Here is a 20029-nt window from a genome sequence, read left to right as displayed (position 1 = left end):
ATTTCGCATGATGTACTCTGCATATAAGTTAAATAAGCAAGGCAACAGTATACAGCCTTGACAGACTCCTTTCCCAATTTGGAACCAGTCCATTGTTCCGTGTCTTGTTCTAACTGTTGTTTCTTGGCCTGCATACATTCTCAGGAGGTGGTAAGGTGGTCTGGTATTCCAATCTCTTAAAAAATTTTCCAGTTTGTTGTGATCCACACAGTCAAAGACTTTAGCGTAGTCAATGAAGCAGATGTTTTCTGGATTTCTCTTGCTTTTTCCATGATCCAATGGATGTTGGCAATTTGAGCTTTGGTTCCTTTGCCTTTTCTAAATCCAGCTTGTACATCTGGAAGTTTTCTGTTTATGTATTGTTGAAGCCTAGCTTAAAGGATTTTGAGCTTTACCTTGCTAGTGTGTGAAATGAGTGCAATTGTATGGTAGTTTGAACATTCTTTGTCATTTCCCTTCTTTGGAATTGGAATGAAAATTGACCTTTTCTGATCTTGTGGCCACTGCTGAGTTTTCCAAATTGCTGGCATACTGAGTGCAGCACTCTAAAAGCATCATCTTTTATAATTTTAAATAGCCTAGCTAGAATTCCATCACCTCCACTAGTTTTGTTTGTAGTAATGCTTCCTAAGGCCCACTTGACTTCATATACCAGGATGTCTGGCTCTAGGTAAGTGACCACACCATCCTGGTTATCCGGATCAGTAAGACCTTTCTTATACAGTTCTTCTGTGTATTCTTGCCACCTCTTCTTAATCTGTTCTGCTTCTGTTAGGTCTTCGCTGTTTCTGTCCTTTATTGTGCCCATCTTTGTATGAAATGTTCTCTTGGTATCTCTTAATTTTCTTGAAGAAACCTCTAGTCTTTCCCATTCTATTTCTCCCATTCCTCTATTTCTTTGCATTCTTCACTTAAGAAGGCTTTCTTATCTCTGCTTGCTAGTCTCTGGAACTCTGCATCCAGTTGGATATATCTTGCTCCTTCTCCTTTGCCTTTCACTTCTCTTCTTTTCTCAGCTATTTGTAAGGCCTCCTCAGACAGCCATTTTGCCTTGTTGCATTTCTTTTTCTTTGGAATGGTTTTGATCACTGCTTCCTGTACAGTGTTACAAACCTCTGTCCATAGTTCTTCAGGCACTCAGTGTATCACATCTAATCCCTTTAATCTATTTATATTTCTACTGTATAATCATAAAAGATTTTATTTAGGTCACACCTGAATGGTCTAGTGGTTTTCTGTACTTCAATTTTAGTCTGAATTTTGCAATAAAGAGCTCATGATCTGAGCCATAGTCAACTCCCAGTCTTATTTTTGCTGACTGTATAGAGCTTCTCCAACTTCAGCTGTGAAGAATAAAATCAGTCTGATTTCAGTGTTGACCATCTGGTGATGTCCTTGTGCAGAGTTATCTCTTGTGTTGTTGGAAGAGGGTGTTTGCTATGACCAGTGCGTTCTCTTGACAAAACTCTATTAGCCTTTGCCCTGCTTTCTCAGGATTGCTTTAGCTGTTTGTAGTCTTTGTGGTTCTATCTAAATTTTGGGATTGTTTTCTACCTCTGTTAAAAATGCCATTTAAATCTTGGTAGGGATTGCACTGAATTTCTAAATGGCTTTTGGTAGTACTGATGTTTTAACAATATTAATTCTTCCAACCCAGGCTATATTTCCATTTATTTGTGTCTTCTATTTCTGTCATCACTGTTTTATAATTTCAGAGTGGAGATCTTTCATCTCCTGATTAAATTTATTCCTAGGTATTTGTTTGTTGTTGATGCTATTGTAAGTAGGACCATTTATCTATTTTTCAGATAATTCCTTATTGGTGTATAGGAAAACTACTGTTTTTCAATGTTATTTTGTAAACTGCAACTTTATTGAGTTTGTTGAATAGAGCTAAAAGCTTTTTCGTGGGGCTTCCCTGGTGGCACAGTGGTTAGGAATCTACCTGCCAAATCAGGGGACACACTGGATTCCTGATCTGGGAGGGTCCCACATGCTGGGAGGCGAGTAAGCGCATGTGCCGCAACCTCTGAGGCCCCTGAGCCGAGAGCCTGTACTCTGTAACAAGAGAATCCACCACCACGGAAGCTTCTGCACTAGAGTGTAGCCCCACTTGCCTCAACTAGATAAAGCCCGCACAGAGCAATGAAGACCCAGTGCAGCCTATACATTTTTAAAAAAGATTTATGTTTTGTCCATAGTCTGTATTTAACAAAATAAAAGCTTTTTGGTGGAGTATTTAAGTTCTTTTATATATAAAATCATGTCATCTGCAAACTGGGACAGTTTTACTTCCTCCTTTCTGATTCTGTTGCCTTTTCTTTTTCTTGCCTGATGGCTCCGGCTAGGACTTCTGGAACTTTGTTGAATAGGAGTGGTCAAAGTGGGCACCCATGTCTTGTTCTTTTTTTTTTTTTAATAAGTTTTGGAATATGTATTTGGCTGCAGCAGGTGTTAATGGCAGCACATGGATTGCCAATCTTCGTTGAGGCATGCGGAATGTTTAGTTGCAGCTTGCAAACTCTGTTAGTTGTGGTATATGGCATCTAGTTCTCTGACCTGGGATCAAACTCAGGCCCCCTGCATTGGGGGCATGGAATTTTATCCACCTGACCACCAGAGACCTCCCTCTTGTTTTGTTCTTATCTTAGAGGGAAAGCTTTCAACCTTTCACTAATGAGTGTGTTAGCTGTGGGCCTATCGTATATAACTTTTATTATGTTGAGGTACATTCCTTTAATTATGTTAAGATGAACGGATGTTGAGATTTTCAAATGCTTTTTCTGTGTCTGAAATATTTTTTTCATTCTATTAATGTGATGAATCACAGAGTTATTTGCATATGTTAAACCATCCTTACATCCTAGAAATAAAAGTCCCAGTTGATCACGGTGAATGATCTTTTTTGTGTGTGTTGCTGAATTCAGTTTGCCAATACTCTATGAAGAATTTTTGCAACTATATTCATCAGGGATATTGGCCTATAGTTCTCTTTCCTGGTAGTAGCCTTTTCTGACTTTGGTATTACAGTAATGCGAGCCTCATAAAACCAATTTGGGAGCATTCCTTCCTCTTTTTTTTTTTTTTTTTTTAATAAGAGCTTTGATAATGATTTAGTTCTTTCAGTGTTTTGTAAAATACTCCAGTGAAGCTCTTTGGTCCTGGTATTTTTAGTGCTGGGAATTTTTGACTACCCATTCAGTCTCCTTATTAATAAATGGTCTGTGCAAATTTTTTATTTCTTCTGAGTTAGTTTGGCAGGTTATATGTTTTTCTTTTTTTTCCATTTCAGCAGTGGGCCAGGGTATGCCTCAGCTTTCTGGGAGTGAGAGTAGACCACGTTCCGGGGCTGCCAAATCCCTTTGAGGACCCAAATCAGGCAGACCTGCACCTCATCAAGTTCCCAGGTTAGACTGTGTCACTAAATTGATTCTGCAGATGAGCAAAGCTGCTGGGACTACAACACTTGCAGGTTGCTGGTCGACTTCACCTGCCACGTTCTGAGTGCTGGTTATTGCAAGCCTTCTCCTTTTCTCTGTTGGATTCCCAGTGGTCAAGCCCCCCCAGATTTCCTTGCAGTTCCCATGGGGTGAGACGAGTGGGTGCTCCAAAGAAGTGACCCTTAGTGCTGGAGGAACTGGATGTCCACTCTGGGCTTTCTCTTCCAAATGGGGTAACTCTAAGCTCAGGGAGACCTCTTGGTAAGGTGTGGTGCTGGCCTAGGGGAGGGGCAGTGAGTCACTATGTAGCCCCTCCTCTGTACCTTTAAGTGTGGTCTTTCTTGGTGTCTGTGGTGCAAGGGGATGCGTCAGCCTCACTCCTGTGTTCCAGGCTTCTCTCAGCGCACAACAGTTGTTAGCTAGCTGTGCTTCATGTAAGTGGGGTGAGAGGAAGTCAGGAACAATCTATGTTGCCATCTTGGTGATGACACACGGCATTTTTTTTGTATGTATAAGATACTTCAATCTTTTAAAAAATGATAAGCTGAACCTTAAAAGGGCATTTTTTCCTCGACAAATGTGATGTTTATTGTATCTATACTCATACCATTGTTTACCTAAATAAGACACACATTCAAGCCTGACGCTGGGGGCATAACTCTGCACAGAGTGAAGCTGAAGTAATGATGGGGACGGAGGAAGAATTATGTACAAATATTACTGTAGGAGTACTTTTTATTATATAAAGAATTTTCTGCAGACTGCACCTTTTCCCCTTGGTTGAAGTGAAGTGAAGTGAAAAGAAGTCGCTCAGTCATGTCTGACTCTTTGTAGAGCCTGTAGCCCACCAGGCTTCTCAGTCCATGGGATTTTCCAGGCATGAATACTGGAGTGGGCTGCCATTTCCTTCTCCAGGGGATCTTCCCAACCCAGGGATCGAACCCGGGTCTCCCGCACTGTAGGCAGACGCTTTACCGTCCAAGCTACCAGGGAAGCCCTTCCCCTCTGTAACAATATATATTTAAGTCTTCCTTGCATGTGTGGTAAGTCGCTCAGTCATGTCTGACTCTGCAACTCTATGAACTGTAGCCCGCCAGGCTCCTGTGTCCATGTGATTCTCTGAGCGGGCTGCCGTGCCCATCTCTAGGGGGTCTTCGCACCTGGGGGTAGAACCCCCATCTCTTATGTCTCCTGCATTGAAGGTGGTTCTTTACCACTAGTGCCACCTGGGAAGCCAAGTCATCCTTTCGATAAAGTTAAATTATATCCAGTTGTAAAGAAAAAGTGTTGAAAAACCGTATGTTAATACATTTGCAGTTGATTTATATCAGGAATGGTAATTTTAAAATTTCTACAACAGATATACTTGTTTTAAAGGTTCTACCCAGAAGAATAAAAATAAATGGCTTTAAATGAAAGTCCTTTGAGCAGTGCCTCTCAGACTCTGGTGTTCAGAATCACCTGACAGGACTGCCGGGCCCCACCCCAGAGACGGATTCAGCAGACCTGGGCTGGGATCTACCGTAACAAGCTTCCGCGTGAGCCTGCCGCTGGGCCAGGCGACCGCACAACAATCTGCCTTTTCACTTTGGGCATTTTCTGTTAGTTTCTCCTGAGTTTGATAAAAATGAAGCAAAACCACACACTACTCTCTGATAAAGAACAAAATTTTATTCTAAAAATAGATCTCAGTAACAAGGAAATACCAAAAGTTGGTCCTTATAATAAAAAGAAAAAATGTAACAGAAATTTGCTTTATAATTTTTTCCTGAAAAATACAAAATTATCACTCTAATTTTGCCAGCTCTCATTAACTGTATTTGTATTATTTATTGTATGGACTATCCAAGGAAATTTAAAAATCATAGGTTGAATTCTACCTAATATTTAAACATATATTTGAATTGCTTTTATCTTCAAGTAAATACATTCTTAAAGAATGCAAATGAAACTGAACATTTGCTGAAGTAAACATAATGAGGAAGATAAATTTATACTTAGGAAATGTGCTCCAAAGTGAAATACTGGTTTATATAGCTGTTTCCCTTATTTTTTGCAGATAAACAAAAAAAACCCCAAACCCCAAAACCTGATTGCATTGAACTACTGATATTTGAAAGTAACAAATTATACAACTTATATACAGAAAAAGACATAACTAAATTTTTTCAAGCCCCAAGCACAGGAAATTTTAAAGGCAAATAATGACATTCAGTACTTAAAAAGTGGTTTTATATTTTCAAAGTGCTAAGAAACAAGTATTCAAGAAAATTTCAGGCCTGTCTACAAAGTTCTGACTGACTTGAAGTACTGAAATATCAAGAATTCAGAAGACAAGTTAAGGTTAAAAAGCCTTCTTTACTATAAAACGTGTCTTCAGTATATTTTGCAAAAAAGTAAAGCAGTGGTTAAAGGACCAGTAATGGCTAAGTTAGTAACATACAAGTTCTCTATCAGCCCAGATCTCTTTTCAAACTAAGGCAAACACATGTTTCATAATTCTCCTTCCACACTGCATGTGTCACATCCACCCATCCTGTCACATCCATATTTTGGATAATTCTTATTATTCATCATGTCAGTTGGCCACAATACACAGTGAGTAGAAATGATCCTTTCATATCAGAATTCTTGATTCTCTGCACAAAAGTTACGTTTAATTCCTCCTAAATGAACGTACACATTTATTAGGACTTCTTAGCTCATTTCTGGGCTGTCAGAAATTGGTGTGATTTACTTTGACTGTCTAAGATAGAAGAAACAGTATGTTAGTACGTAGTATGACTAAGTATCTCTTTTGTTAAAACTTGACCCTGAGTTTTGAGTGCTGGAATATAAACTGTAAATCTGAAAACACTCCAACATATGTTGGCTAATACTGCTGTCTTTACAATATTATGCTTTTTCTCTCCATTAACATAATACATCTGAAAGTGCCTCCTCCTCAGCAGGGGAGAAGAGGAGTAGTTGAGAGAAGACCCAAATATGGAAGCAGGAATGTCCAGTCTTAAAAACTCCTGTTTTAAACTGTGTAAGAATTTATTCCAAAATATGCTGGTGTTTTAGTGTAAAAACGCTATTTCCCCAAATCTCTGAGTGACACTGACGGAGTGCACCTACAGGTGTAGCAGCCCGAGGGGAGCCCCACAGCCCCCGGCTTGGCAAACACAGCACTTACCTCTCATTTGGACCAAAGAGTGCTAAGTGTTGCTGTGGAAATCATCTAAAGGTCTTTTTTTTTTTTTTAAAGCTAGGTCTGTTTACATTATGTTAACCATTTCTAAACATTGAAAGCAGTTCTCCATCTGTTAAAAATATTCACTAAATATAAAATTAACAACTGAACATGAAATAAAGCAATTTCCAGTGATGACAGTGTTCTCACAGTAGCAAATAATCTAATTTATTTAATACTAACAACTAAGTCTTTAAAACATTATTATGTTAAACACTGCAATTACAGAGGGGAAAAAAGGCAGTTACATCAACTGCTATTGAAAGCGCAAAAGAAAAATACAGGCTCTCCAATGGTTCTCTAACAAGGATGAGCCCAGATACTGTTTCTAGTTTTAATTTTTTTTTTTTTGGTGGGGGAGGGCATGTATTTTGTTCTAAATAATATAACTAACTTTAAATATAGAAAATATTGATGGTTTCTGAAGAGACAATAAACTAAAATTATGCTTAAGACGTGGCTTATTCATATAATTTCTGCTATGTGGCAATGGTAATTAGGATATATCCAGCTGTTATTAGCACTGAGATTCTTTGTATGACTAACAAAGACATCAGAATCCTTAGTGCTGAGACAAGCTCCTTATCTGAATGACCAGATGGCATCATACCCTTCAGTGATGATGCTTTCCAATTACTGGCCTATGTGACCAATGCCACAGAAAAGTAAAACCAGACTTGTTTGTCTTACTATGTATTTTCTAAAACTGAATATAATACCATTGCATTAACTATATGCTCCATATGTTCATTAAAAACCCCCAAACCAAAACCTTTTTCCTTTAATAATCATGAGGAATCTTTACATATTTATATAATACACTGTATATTATATGCATGGCCTGTTTATGCTATTTTCAAGAAAAGAATACTGTATTAAAGTAATAAATCAAAATGAGCTGATAGGGCTGTATCGCTCTTCCTTCCATTGGTTCTTGGAGTCCCTTAAATGATGGCATCATGTTCATCACTGTAATAAATCAAAAGTTAAAATTACTTTGTGTTTTATATTGTATCAAAATACTTATAGTTCATATTTTTAAGAAATGAATAATTTCTAGCTTCAGAATCAAAACTGTATTGCTTTGTGTTTTCTTAAGCAAAAGTACCTGGTATACTATAGTGGTTAAGGATTCAAGCAGCGTATTCAGGTTGCAAAATGGATCTACACTCAAATCTCTGCTCTACAGTGGCTGTAACTTTTCATCAATTAGCTATTATAAACCTCTTTTAAAAAGAAGATAACCAGAACAATCATTTTATGAGCATCTACTATGTGCCAGGTGTTCTGCTACAGACTTTGCACCCATATCTCTTTCAGTCATCACAGTAGCCCTAAGCAGAAGGAGGGCGCTGAAAAAAACGTGTGTGTGTGTGTGTGTGTGGACAATGGTAGGTATTTAATCAATCAATTCCATTTTGCAGAAGATCAGAAGCTAAGCAAGCATGTAAGCCTGTGGACTCTCATCCTGACTACTAGACACTGTGCTACACCGTTTACATGAATGTAGGCAGGCACCCCGCTAGTCAACAGAACCAGACTCAAATTTAAGTCTGTCTGCCCCAACCCCATCTCTTACCACATCACTCCACCGTCTATCCATGCAACCCTAAGAAACACAGCAGCTAACACTTTACTGCTGCTGCTAAGTCACTTCAGTCGTGTCTGACTCTGTGCAATCCCATAGACGGCAGCCCACCAGGCTCCCCCGTCCCTGGGATTCTCCAGGCAAGAACACTGGAGTGGCTAACACTTTAATCAGTGTTATTATCCAATAAAGGAAATTAGAAATGCTCATAATTACTAGATACTGGTCTCAGTTTCCTTAATGGGAAAATAGTAAGTCTTTATTTATGGAATGTCATTGTTTATAACTTCAAAGGAATGAATGGCTTTAAAATACACTTTAAAAAAAAGTGTAGCACCAAGAAAAACATGGCCAATTAAACTACAACACAATGCTTTCTCATCCCATAGACTGTAACATACATCTACTTCAGAGGTGTTAAAATGTAGAAAAACACAAAAACAAAAATGTGTTCTGAGACTCAATGAAATAAAGTGTTTTCACTAGCTACTGTGTGATATGAATTAGACTACTTCTAGAGTCACACCACCTTATACACCACACAGTTCCCTCAGTTATGGGGACTCTGGCCCTGATGTCCTCCACAGGGCATGCAGCATTATGTGGTCATGTACTGTGACAAAAAAGCTGACCCATAAAGCTAAAATTACATACTTCGTAGTTAAGGCACTTTAAAATGAAAACAGCACACTTAAATTTAGTTCCTTCATAGTTTTATAGTCTCAAGAATATCAATAAATATTGATATTATAAAAGAGGAGACGTATTAAATTTAATCAAAATGTGCCTTTTGTTTAACTGAAATTTACCACACGCACAAAAAAAAAGCCAGATGATAAATATTTCTAGGAACAGAGTGGTTTTAAAAAATATTTCAAATGTTAAAGCAGTTTTAGAATTAACTTGATTTAGTTAGTTTCCTTTTTTTTTCCTTCTTCTTTTACAGGCTAGGCTACAAGAGGAAGAATGAATGTTTCTGAATGTGCTTTAATCTGACAAAACACCACCTTGATATTCTTTTAAAGTAAGCTGGATATGATGGCTACTATACATGGAAGGTAAGTTACAATTTAAGTATTTTTTAAAGTCTGGTTTTCTTAGTTCAGTGAAAAATCTGAGACTTATTTCGATATTATAATTTCCTCCTAGAAATTCAAAATGTACATCAACATATCAAAGGCTTACAGAATTTTACTGTGCTCAATCAGCATTTCCCAAATGTTTCTGACATGGAACTCTATGGGACACATATGTATTGACATATGACAACTTAAATTTTGGAAAATGCCATGTGTTCTATGGTATTTATTTTATATATACATTAACCGATGCTGGGAAAGATTGAGGGCAAGAGGAGAAGGGGACGACAGAGGATGAGATGGCTGGATGGCATCGCCAACTCAATGGACACAGGGTTTGGGTAAACTCCAGGAGTTGGTGATGGACAGGGAAGCCTGGCATGCTGCAGTTCATGTGGTCTCAAAGAGTTGGACATGACTGAGTGACTGAACTGAACAATCAAAAGAATAAATTCACTCTTGTACATATAAGACTCAAAAGAAAAACCAAAAGGACTTTGTTGTAGTAACAAAAATTGGGAGATGATACCTCTAAAAACCATCAGCTCTATAGAATGACATGGTTTGTTGTTGAAGACTTGTTGATAAAGCTCACTTGAAAAGATGGTTTTACTACAGATTAACTGATAATATATATTATACTAACAACTCATTATCAGGGAAAATGAGGCTGTCAGAATTTCTTTATTTCCTTTGTCACAGAAAGGAGAAATCATGTTTTTATTGAGGATGCTACTTTAGTGTGTCTTACGTTTGTCGGCAGCACTAAGTCAACAGCCTCAGGAGACCTGATACGGTATTTCTTGTGATTAGAGGTGTAAGCATGTGAAAAAGGCTGATTAAACTTGGGTCTCTGGTTAAAAAAAGAAAAAGGATGGCACACTAATAAAATACAATCATTTTTACAGGTATATACATCCATTTTCATTTGCAAATAATTATAATCATGAGCTTGTACCCAATTTGCTTTAGGCACAAAGGATTAATAGGAATATAAGTCATAAATCTATGAATTATTAATCACTGAGATGAACACTGGCTCTACTCTTATATTTTGTCATGATATTTAAATAAAGAACTAATAATAATAATAAAAGTCCTGGCCAATCAAAACTTACATGGTTCTATACCGAATGCCTCGTCTTGAATAATACACTTTGCATCCAATGTAAAGAAAAGATAAAACTCCCAATGTTAATACAATACCACCAACAAAGCTGCCAGTATCAAATTTTGATCCTTTATTTTCCTTAGAAATAATAGTTGTTGTGACTAGAAGAAAACAAAACAAAAAACAGGTTTTAGTGCTTTTAAAATACATTGTAATCAACTAAAACATTCTGAATTTCCATGTAAGCACTCTGACTTGGGGATAAGAAGGACATGAAGTTGCTCTCCAGTTGGTTTTGTGTCTAGTGACTGCCTGGCTTTAGTTTTCTTCAGCTGACCCAACACATCCCTTATTAAAGAAACCCCCACTGCATGCAGTCCCAAGATCTTAATGCGAGACTGGACTTGGATGGGCTACCAAAACCATCCAAGGCAGCACGAGTTGGGGAATTCTTTTATGAATTCTCTTTAAGAGTTCATGCCCTAAACAAAACTTGTCTGGGTAACAGCTGTAATCCTGAAACTGGATCCAATTTGAATAAATGTTTCTAACTGAAATTCCTCCTTTTGAACAAATTGTGAATTTTAACTATTTTAATTTTGTGAAGTCAATACATAAATTGTAGTAATAAGGAAGAGAAACTATTCAGAATAAAAGTATATAAAAACACAAAAAAGAAACCATAAAGTCTGATATTCGTTCTGGTAAATGTAATCAACAGCTTTTAAAGAGAAGTTCAACTTTGGATAACTTAATGAGAATTTTAAGGTTTTTGAATTCCAGGTTTCACAGGCATTATATTTTAGACAAATGAAGAAAAAGAGTGCTGAGACTAATAATATATATGTGACTATATCTAATACCATTAAAAAATATCTTTATGGCACAAGTGGATTAAAACCGAAGTTCACCATGATTTAGGTTTAGAATCATGGAGACTGACCCTACCTAATTCCCTTCTAGAGTGAGGTACAAAAAATTAAAGGTATGACAAGTTTTTAAATCATGCAAAATAAAATTCCATTAGGATAATTTATTTATTTACAGATGGATCTTATACAGTCATTATTTGGCATGATTAACTTAGAAGCTAATTTCTTAAAGGAACAAGATAGTTACTACATCAACTCTTTTCCTGATCTCTACAACTAATTTATATAGGAAATGAGAAATAATTGCCTAAATTTCTACATTTTACAGAATGGAATGGTATAAATGCAGCATTTTAACAACTATTTTTCAGCATAGGGAAAAACAGGTCCATTTTATACATACCTGTTACTGATGAAGAACTATTGTGGGCTGTGGGCACTGTGGATACTGATACCTGGGATGTATTTTGTGAAACATTTGTTATTTTGGGTGTAGACCTTAAGGTGGTAGAAGTCATATTTGTTGAGACCACTGGTGTTATCATTTTAGATGTTGCAAAGGGTGTCGAGGTGGTGGATGTCCCATGATTTGAAGCTGGGGAATCTTTAGTTTCTGATGATGATTTTCCTATGTCTTTCAAGGTGGTAGTGGTCACATTCTTTGAGACTGGGGAAACTGAAGCAGTTGATGTTTTCATACTGACGTTGGGAGGTTCATGTCTATGGCCTGGATGTCCCTGTGGGTCTATGAGAAGATATAGAAACATTAAAGCAAGAGCTGTGACTCGGATAATCAAGCTTCCACTTCACTGCCTTTCATGGTCACACATAAAGGAAAACGTTTAACAAACACAGCAGCATGAAGATACTTAGTCTACTAATACTCTGCAGTACACAGCAATAAGCCATAAAATGTCTCAAAACAGAAAAATATTCAAAAGGAACCAAGCCTGGGTTTACATAGAGTTAGGAACTTTTGTGACCATATGGTGGGGCGTGGAGGCGGGGAAGGGGAAGGAGACCCAACCCAGAAGACGGAGCTCTTTCAGTACAGGGACAGTGTCTTAACCACCTCCGTCTGAATATGCCATACTTTATGTCACAGTATTAGTTGAAAAGATTATTAAACCAATGGATGTAAAAGGGTTTTTAAAGTTTAAAGTTTCCCTGCCACATTCTTCCAAAAGGCTTTGGGGACAAACAGTAGCTGCATGCTTCTAACCGCCTGAAGTGGATGTGAGCATAAGTGGGACACTCTTTATAAGAGTAAAACCAACCTCCCATGATACATTAGAAGTGAAATAACATTGCAGAACATGGTTGGTTGGAAATCTCATAGTGGTAATAATTTTCCATCGTTGGAAACATATTTCTAAAAATATTTTGGAAAGCTTAAAATATGCAAAAGCCAGTTTTATAAGGGGAAACCATTCATGTTAATTTAAAATAAACAACTGGAAATAAGTAAGCACTATTACCAAAAAATAAATACTAAATATCTATGTATAAAATGCCCTATGGCCAAAAGCAAACATTTCTGTCTTAATATTTTTTCATATTCTATCTTCATTGTAACACCATAACCTAACTGATACTTACAACTAAAGATACTTTAGTTATTTATAATTTACTAAATAAATGTGTGTTAGTTGCTCAGTCGTGTCTGACTCGTTGTGACTCCATGGACTGTAGCCTGCCAGGCTCCTCTGTCCATGGAATTCTCCAGGCAAGAATACTGGAGTGGGTAGCCATGCCCTTCTCCAGGGGATCTTCCCAACCCAGGGATCGAACCTGGGTCTCCTGCACTGCAGGCAGATTCTTTACTGTCTGAGCCATGAAGGAAGCATAATAAATACTATTTTACTATATACTATCCAAGGAATCAAAAATCTCTCTTTGCCCTATTGTTGTTGTTCAGCTCCTCTGTCTTCCACTATCTCCCTGAGTTTGCCAAACTCATGTCCACTGAGTTAGTGATACTATCCAACCATCTCATCATCTGCCACCCCCTTCTCCTCTGCACTCAATCTTTTCCAGCATCAGGGTCTTTTCCAATGAGTCAGCTCTTCGCATCAGGTAGCCAAAGTATTGGAGCTTCAGCTTCAGCATCAGTCTTTCCAATGAATATTCAAGGTTGATTTCCTTTAGGACTGACTGGTTGCAACTTATTTCTTTGTGTCTGTAGGATTAGGAGTTGCTATGTTGCCTGCATTTTCTCATTTCACTCTCTCTGGCCAAGAACCAAGTGGAAAGAATTCGCCCCTGGGCTGCCGTCTCCACCGACAGCAGCATCAGGCCTTCAGGGTCCCTGTCACACCCAAAAGCCATGACTTCAGGTACTATCACCCTATCTTTCACAATTATTCTGGACTTTTTATTCAAAGAATTCAAATATTTATTTTCAGCTTTAAAGGCTGGTTTTAATAGTGCTTCTTGTCTGGCCATCAGCTTTTACTATTTAAATTCCTATCACCTTTTCTGAACTCTGGGTCTTTATTGTGTGATCTCTTCTACTGAATATTATCTGATTTCTAAAAAAAGACAAAAGGAATTAGTACTTCTATATTATGTTGTTGTTGTTCAGTAGCCCAGTTGTGTCTGACTCTTTGTGACCTCATGGACTGCAGCACGCCAGGCCCCCCTGGCCCTTACCATCTCCTGAAGTTTGCCCAAGTTCATGTCCACTGCATTGGTGATAATACAAAAACTTTTGTATTATATAGACTAATAAATTATCATTATTCAAGTAGATGATAGAAATGCTATGAACTTGAACTAATCTTTTATTAATCAATTAAAATGCTCTACAGATATAAGTAATGTACTTTAGCATTCAAATAATCAACTGTTATTTTAATCTACTGAATTAATTCTATTATAGTGAAATTAAATACAGCAAAGAACCATTGTTTATATCATATCTTTAGAACAGAATGATCTTTGCAGAGTGGAACAATGAACACAATGCTGCTTTTGGATTATACACACACACACACACAGAGCCTACTCTCTTCTCCCGGCCATAATAAGATATTCTTCACAGATACTGTACAAAGTCACACAGGCAAAACAGGGACCTGTCAGGTTAGTTCATTAGGAAAATCCAAATGTGTTAAAGAAATGACTAAGCAGCTAAAATTTTCTACAAATTTTGCCTGACAAAACAGGCAAATAAGTTTCAAGTTAAGGTGTGTTCTGTGATGTTTAAATGTGTTAGCTGCAATGCAAGGAAGCTCTCTTCAAGGTCAGAGCTCACATTCAGTGAGTCACTCCCCCGACCCCCGTCTATAATATAAGTGAATGGTCCTCTGGGCTCCTCTACAAATGAGACCATCCCTCCAAGGGCATCTGGGCGTCTTCCCTCTCCCAGAACTGTTCAGTGACTGGCCAGTGTCCTCCATGGCAAGGCACAGTGAACACCTGCAGAGACGTCGGAAGAACAGACTATGCACGCAGAGCTTGGGAAGGGTTAAGCTCTGCTGTGTTAGCCCTTCAGTCTCCGCAGCCTCTGAGAAGCAGAAGTTGTAAGGATGTGGAGGGCGGGTGACATGAGCGAAGGGCATCAAAGGGACCAAGCTCTAGTTATAAAGTGAGTCAGTCATGGGGATGTGATGTAAAACACATGGTGACTCTAGTTAATACCACACTGTGTATTGGAGTCTTTAAGAGAATAGACCTGGAAAGTTCTCATCACAAGAAAAAAATGTAACTAAATATGATGACAGATGTTATACAAATTCTTACATATATTATGATAGATGTTACTTACTGTGATCATTTTGCAATACAGACAAGTATCAAATCATTATGTTGTATACCTGAAACTAATGTGTTATATATCAACTATGTATCTCAATCCAAGAAAGTACAAAAACATCAAGTTAAAACAAGACAAAAGAGGGTACAAAGGCCCAAGGAGGGTATGTTACTGGAAAGTGTGATGTGTGCTCTTTGTCCACCCCCACCTCTGCCCACGGAGTAAAAGAGGGGAACACAAACCCTTGCCCTCAAGCCAAGTTGGGAAGGCTTCAAGGGAATCACCTGAAGAGCAGGCCCAGCATCCACTGGACCTGAAGGGACAAACACTGAGATCTTACTCCGGCCTGAAAAGTAACTCTAAAGGCGAGAGGCCATGGGTGAGCCGTCTCTACCTGTCAGCAGAGTTTAAAAAGGCTACTCTGGGAGTTGATTCTTGCTTCCAGTGACAACAAAGGTGCTTGTTTCCCATGAAGCAAATCAGGCCCTGTGGAACACAGCCAGCACGGGGCTGCTTTACACGACAGCTTCGCACAGAGTTCTGCACAGAGGGGTGGAGAGATCCAGCAGAGAGGTGGGACATCAAACAGCGGGGGCCACGGGAATGGCATCACCAACTCAATGGGCATGAGCCTGAGTAAACTCCAGGAGTTGGCGATGGACAGGGAGGCCTGGCGTGCTGCAGTCCATGGGGTTGCAGAGAGTTGGACATGACTGAGCGACTGAATTGAACTGGACTGAAGGGAGTGGAGTGTGAGGGCCAGCAAGGGGGAGGTCCCAGGGCATCCAGAGACTGGCAGGGGAAGCGCCAGCTGAGGGTCTCTCCAGAAGCTCCCCAAGAATCACATCTGCACCCAGGGGCACCTCCACCGGCTGCAAACATCCCAGCGGGCTTCTCCCCAAGCCCCTTCAGGCCTGCTTCCATGAGGTCAAAACAGCAGAGGTGAGGGGAGAAGGGGGAACAAGGACGGGGGCCGCAGTGCAGCCCCCCTACAGGGCCTGGGCTGCCAGAGAGAGGAATCCCACTCATCACAGTGCTATTCCTTTTGGTTTCATTCTGAACAAGACAGACATCCTACTAACTACAACTCGTTCAACAAGCTGAGCACACATACCGTCAATAACACCTCAGCTAACCTGCCTCTTGAGAAATCTGTATGCAGGTCAGGAAGCAACAGTTAGAACTGGACATGGAACAACAGACTGGTTCCAAATAGGAAAAGGAGTACGTCAAGGCTGTATACTGTCACCCTGCTTATTTAACTTATATGCAGAGTACATCATGAGAAACGCTGGGCTGGAAGAAGCACAAGCTGGAATCAAGATTGCCGGGAGAAATATCAATAACCTAAGATATGCAGATGACACCACCCTTATGGCAGAAAGTGAAGAGGAACTAAAGAGCCTCTTGATGAAAGTGAAAGAGGGGAGTGAAAAAGTTGGCTTAAAGCTCAACATTCAGAAAACGAAGATCATGGCATCTGGTCCCATCACTTCATGGCAAATAGATGGGGAAACAGTGGAAACAGACTTTATTTTTCTGGGCTCCAAAATCACTGCAGATGGTGACTGCAGCCTTGAAATTAAAAGATGCTTACTCCTTGGAAGGAAAGTTATGACCAACCTAGATAGCATATTCAAAAGCAGAGACATTACTTTGCCAACAAAGGTCTGTCTAGTCAAGGCTATGGTTTTTCCAGTGGTCATGTATGGATGTCAGAGTTGGACTGTCAAGAAAGCTGAGCACTGAAGAATTGATGCTTTTGAACTGTGGTGTTGGAGAAGACTCTTGAGAGTCCTTGGACTGCAAGGAGATCCAACCAGTCCATTCTGAAGGAGATCAGCCCCGGGTGTTCATTGGAAGGAATGACGCTAAAGCTGAAACTCCAGTACTTTGGCCACCTCATGTGAAGAGCTGACTCATTAGAAAAGACTCTGATGCTGGGAGGGATTGGGGGGCAGGAAGAGAAGGGGACGACAAAGGATGAGATGGCTGGATGGTATCACTGACTCGATGCACATGAGTTTGGGTGAACTCTGGGAGTTGGTGGTGGACAGGGAGGCCGGGCGTGCTGCAATTCATGGGGTTGCAAAGAGTCGGACACAACTGAGCGACTGAACTGAAGTGAACGCAGGTGGAGCTGCGGGACAGGGTATAGGGGGCACACAGTTGTCAACACTTATTTAGTGTTATGTGTTGACCTGTGTCCCCTTAAAATTCATATGGTGAAGCCCTAATTCTCAGTACTTGAGGATGTCGCCTTATTTGGAGACAGGATTTTCACAGAGGATTATAATCAAGTTAAAATGAGGTTAATGAGGTTATCGGGAAGAGGCTTAAGTACCTGGTAACCTTGTAAAGTGGGAAATCTGGAGACAGACAAACATACAGGAGCAACACCATGTGAAAATGAAGACAGAGATCAGGGTGGTGGTTCCAAGAGGCCAATGAAAGCCAAAGCTTGCCAGCGAAACACCAGAAATGAGGCAACAGGCATGGAACAGACCTCTGTCATCAGCCCTCAGGAGGATGTATCTGACAGTCTGTCGACAATCTGACAATCCATCTCTGCTGTTTATGCCACCCTTTCCTGTAGTAGCCCTGGCAAACGAATGCACTCAGGATCACAGTTCTTGCATTTCTAACAAGACGTGTCTCTGGGCAACAGAGACTGGTGGCTGTGCTAAGCTGGTTCCTTTCACAGATCTTTGAAACTCAGATCTTTGAGACAAATTCAGTCAGTCAGTACTTGTCAAACCACTCTCAAAACTTGCTTAAGTAAAACCTGAGATCATCTATAGATTTCAGTCAGAGCTATAAAAATGTCCTGACCTTAACTCTTGGTTTCAGCTAACAATCACAGGAAGAGGAGGCGAAGGCCTGCAGTGAGGGCACCATGTGCCCTCCGTGCCAGCAGCTGCCGCACTTAGAGGGAGAGGAACGAGACGGACTAGGTACCTGTGGCGATGAGGGGCGCTGTGCCACTGATGGAGAGATGCTCAGAACACACCTACTTCCACGATTATCACCACTGCTGCCGGAATCACAGCACGTGAAGAGGATGCTATTGAAGATATTTTCAGTTCACTGATACAAACATCCAAAAAAGAAAAAAGGGATACTCCAAGCGTTTCTAACACCAGCCAGCCGCCTTCTATCACAGCAGGACCAAGAACACTATGAAGCAGCCTGTTTTTTTAGCACCAAGTAAAAGTACTCATCCTCTTCAGAGTCTGGATTTATTTCAACTACCTTTGTATACCCCTTCATGGATCATTGTCTTGTTGTGGCGAGGGAGCTTGACTAACTCAATGATGCTACAAGCCACGCTGTGCAGGGCCACTCAAGACGGATGGGTCATAGCAGAGAATTCTGACAAAACATGATCCACTAGAGGAGGGAATGGCAAACCACCCAGTATACTTGCCATGAGAACCTCATGAACTGCACAAAAGGCCAAAAAGATAGGACACCAAAGATGAGTCCCCCCAGGCCTGAAGGTGTCCAATACGCTACTGGGGAGGAGCAGAGGAAAATTACCAGTAGCCCCAGAATGAAAGAAGCAGCTGGGCCAAAGCTGTAAGACACTCATTTGTTGATGTGTCTGCTGACGAAAGTAAAATCCAATGCTGCAAAGAACAGTATTGCACAGGAACCTAGAATAGAATGTTAAGTCCATGAATCAAGGAAAATTGGAAGTGGTCAAGCAGGAGATGCTAAGAGTGAACATCGACATCCTAGGAATCAGCAAACTAAAATGGATGGGAATGGGTGAATTTAACTCAGATGACCATTATATCTACTACTGTGGGCAAGAATCCCTTAGAAGAGACAGAGTAGCCCTCACAGTCAACAAAAGAGTCTGAAATTCAGTACTTGGGTGCAACCTTAAAAATGACAGAACGATCTCAGCTCATTTCCAAGGCAAACCATTCAACATCACAGTAATCCAAGTCTATGCCCCACCACTGATGGCTGAAGAACGTGAAGTAGATTAGTTCTGTGAAGACCTAGAAGACCTCCTAGAACTAACACCTAAAAAAGATATTCTATTCATCATCAGGGATTGGAATGCAAAAGTAGGAAGTCAAGATAAACCTGGAGTCACAGGCAAGCTTGGCCTTGCAGAACAAAACGAAGCAGGGCAAAGGTTAACTGAATTCTGCCAAGAGAATGCACTAGTCATAGCAAATCCTCTTTTTCAACAACACAAGAAACAACTTTACACACGGACATCACCAAATGGTCAAGACCAAAATCAAACTGATTACATTCGTTGTAGCTGAAGATGGAGAAGCTGTATACAGTCAGCAAAAACAAGACCTGGAGCTGACTGTGGTTCAGATCATCAGCTTCTTGTAGCAAAATTCAGGCTTAAACTAAAGAAAACTAGGAAAAACACTAGGCTAGCCAGGTATGACTTCTATCAAATCCTGTCTGAATCTGCAGTGGAGGTAATGATAGATTTAAGGGACTAGATCTAGTTAACAGTGTGCCAGAAGAACTATGGACAGAGGTCCATAATACTGTACAGGAGGCGTTGAACAAAACCATCCCAAAGAAAAAGGAAAGCAAGAAGGCCAAGTGGTTATCTGAGGAGGCTTTATGAATAGCCAAAGAATGAAGAGAAGTGAAAAGTAAGGGAGAGAGGGAAAGGTACATCCAATTAAATGCAGTTTCAGAGAACAGCTGGAAGAGACAAGAAGGCCTTCTTCAACGAACAGTGTTTAATAACAGAAGAAAACAACAAAAGGGAAAAGACTAGAGATCTCTTCAGGAAAATTGGAAACATCAAGGGAGCTTTCCGCCCAAAGATGGCACAGTAAGGGATTAAAAATGACAGAGACATAATAGATGCTGAAGAGATCGAGAAGAGACTGAAAGAGTACACAGAAGAACTGTATAAAAAAGATCTTAATGAATCAGATTAACTACGATGGTGTGGTC

The 20029-nt window shown here is 39.8% G+C and overlaps 1 protein-coding gene across 1 annotated transcript in view; it reads right to left on the bottom strand.

Moving 5' to 3' along the window:
- Nucleotides 1-5091: 5091 nt before the first annotated feature.
- The window catches only part of TMEM123 (transmembrane protein 123), an 81016-nt gene continuing 66078 nt past the window's right edge, over nt 5092-20029 (bottom strand). Inside the window, exons 10-12 of the mRNA XM_070767609.1 lie at nt 11729-12070; nt 10461-10614; nt 5092-7644 (exon numbers count right to left, since the gene is read on the bottom strand). Of these exons, the coding sequence (XP_070623710.1) occupies nt 7620-7644; nt 10461-10614; nt 11729-12070 (521 nt within the window). The 3' untranslated portion in view covers nt 5092-7619. The remainder of the gene's footprint in view (nt 7645-10460; nt 10615-11728; nt 12071-20029) is intronic.

Source organism: Bos indicus, chromosome 15, assembly GCF_029378745.1.
Source record: "Bos indicus isolate NIAB-ARS_2022 breed Sahiwal x Tharparkar chromosome 15, NIAB-ARS_B.indTharparkar_mat_pri_1.0, whole genome shotgun sequence".
NCBI lineage: Eukaryota > Metazoa > Chordata > Mammalia > Artiodactyla > Bovidae > Bos > Bos indicus.
The sequence above is the reverse complement of the archived record's forward strand: the minus strand, read 5'-3'. Positions and strand labels throughout refer to the sequence as shown.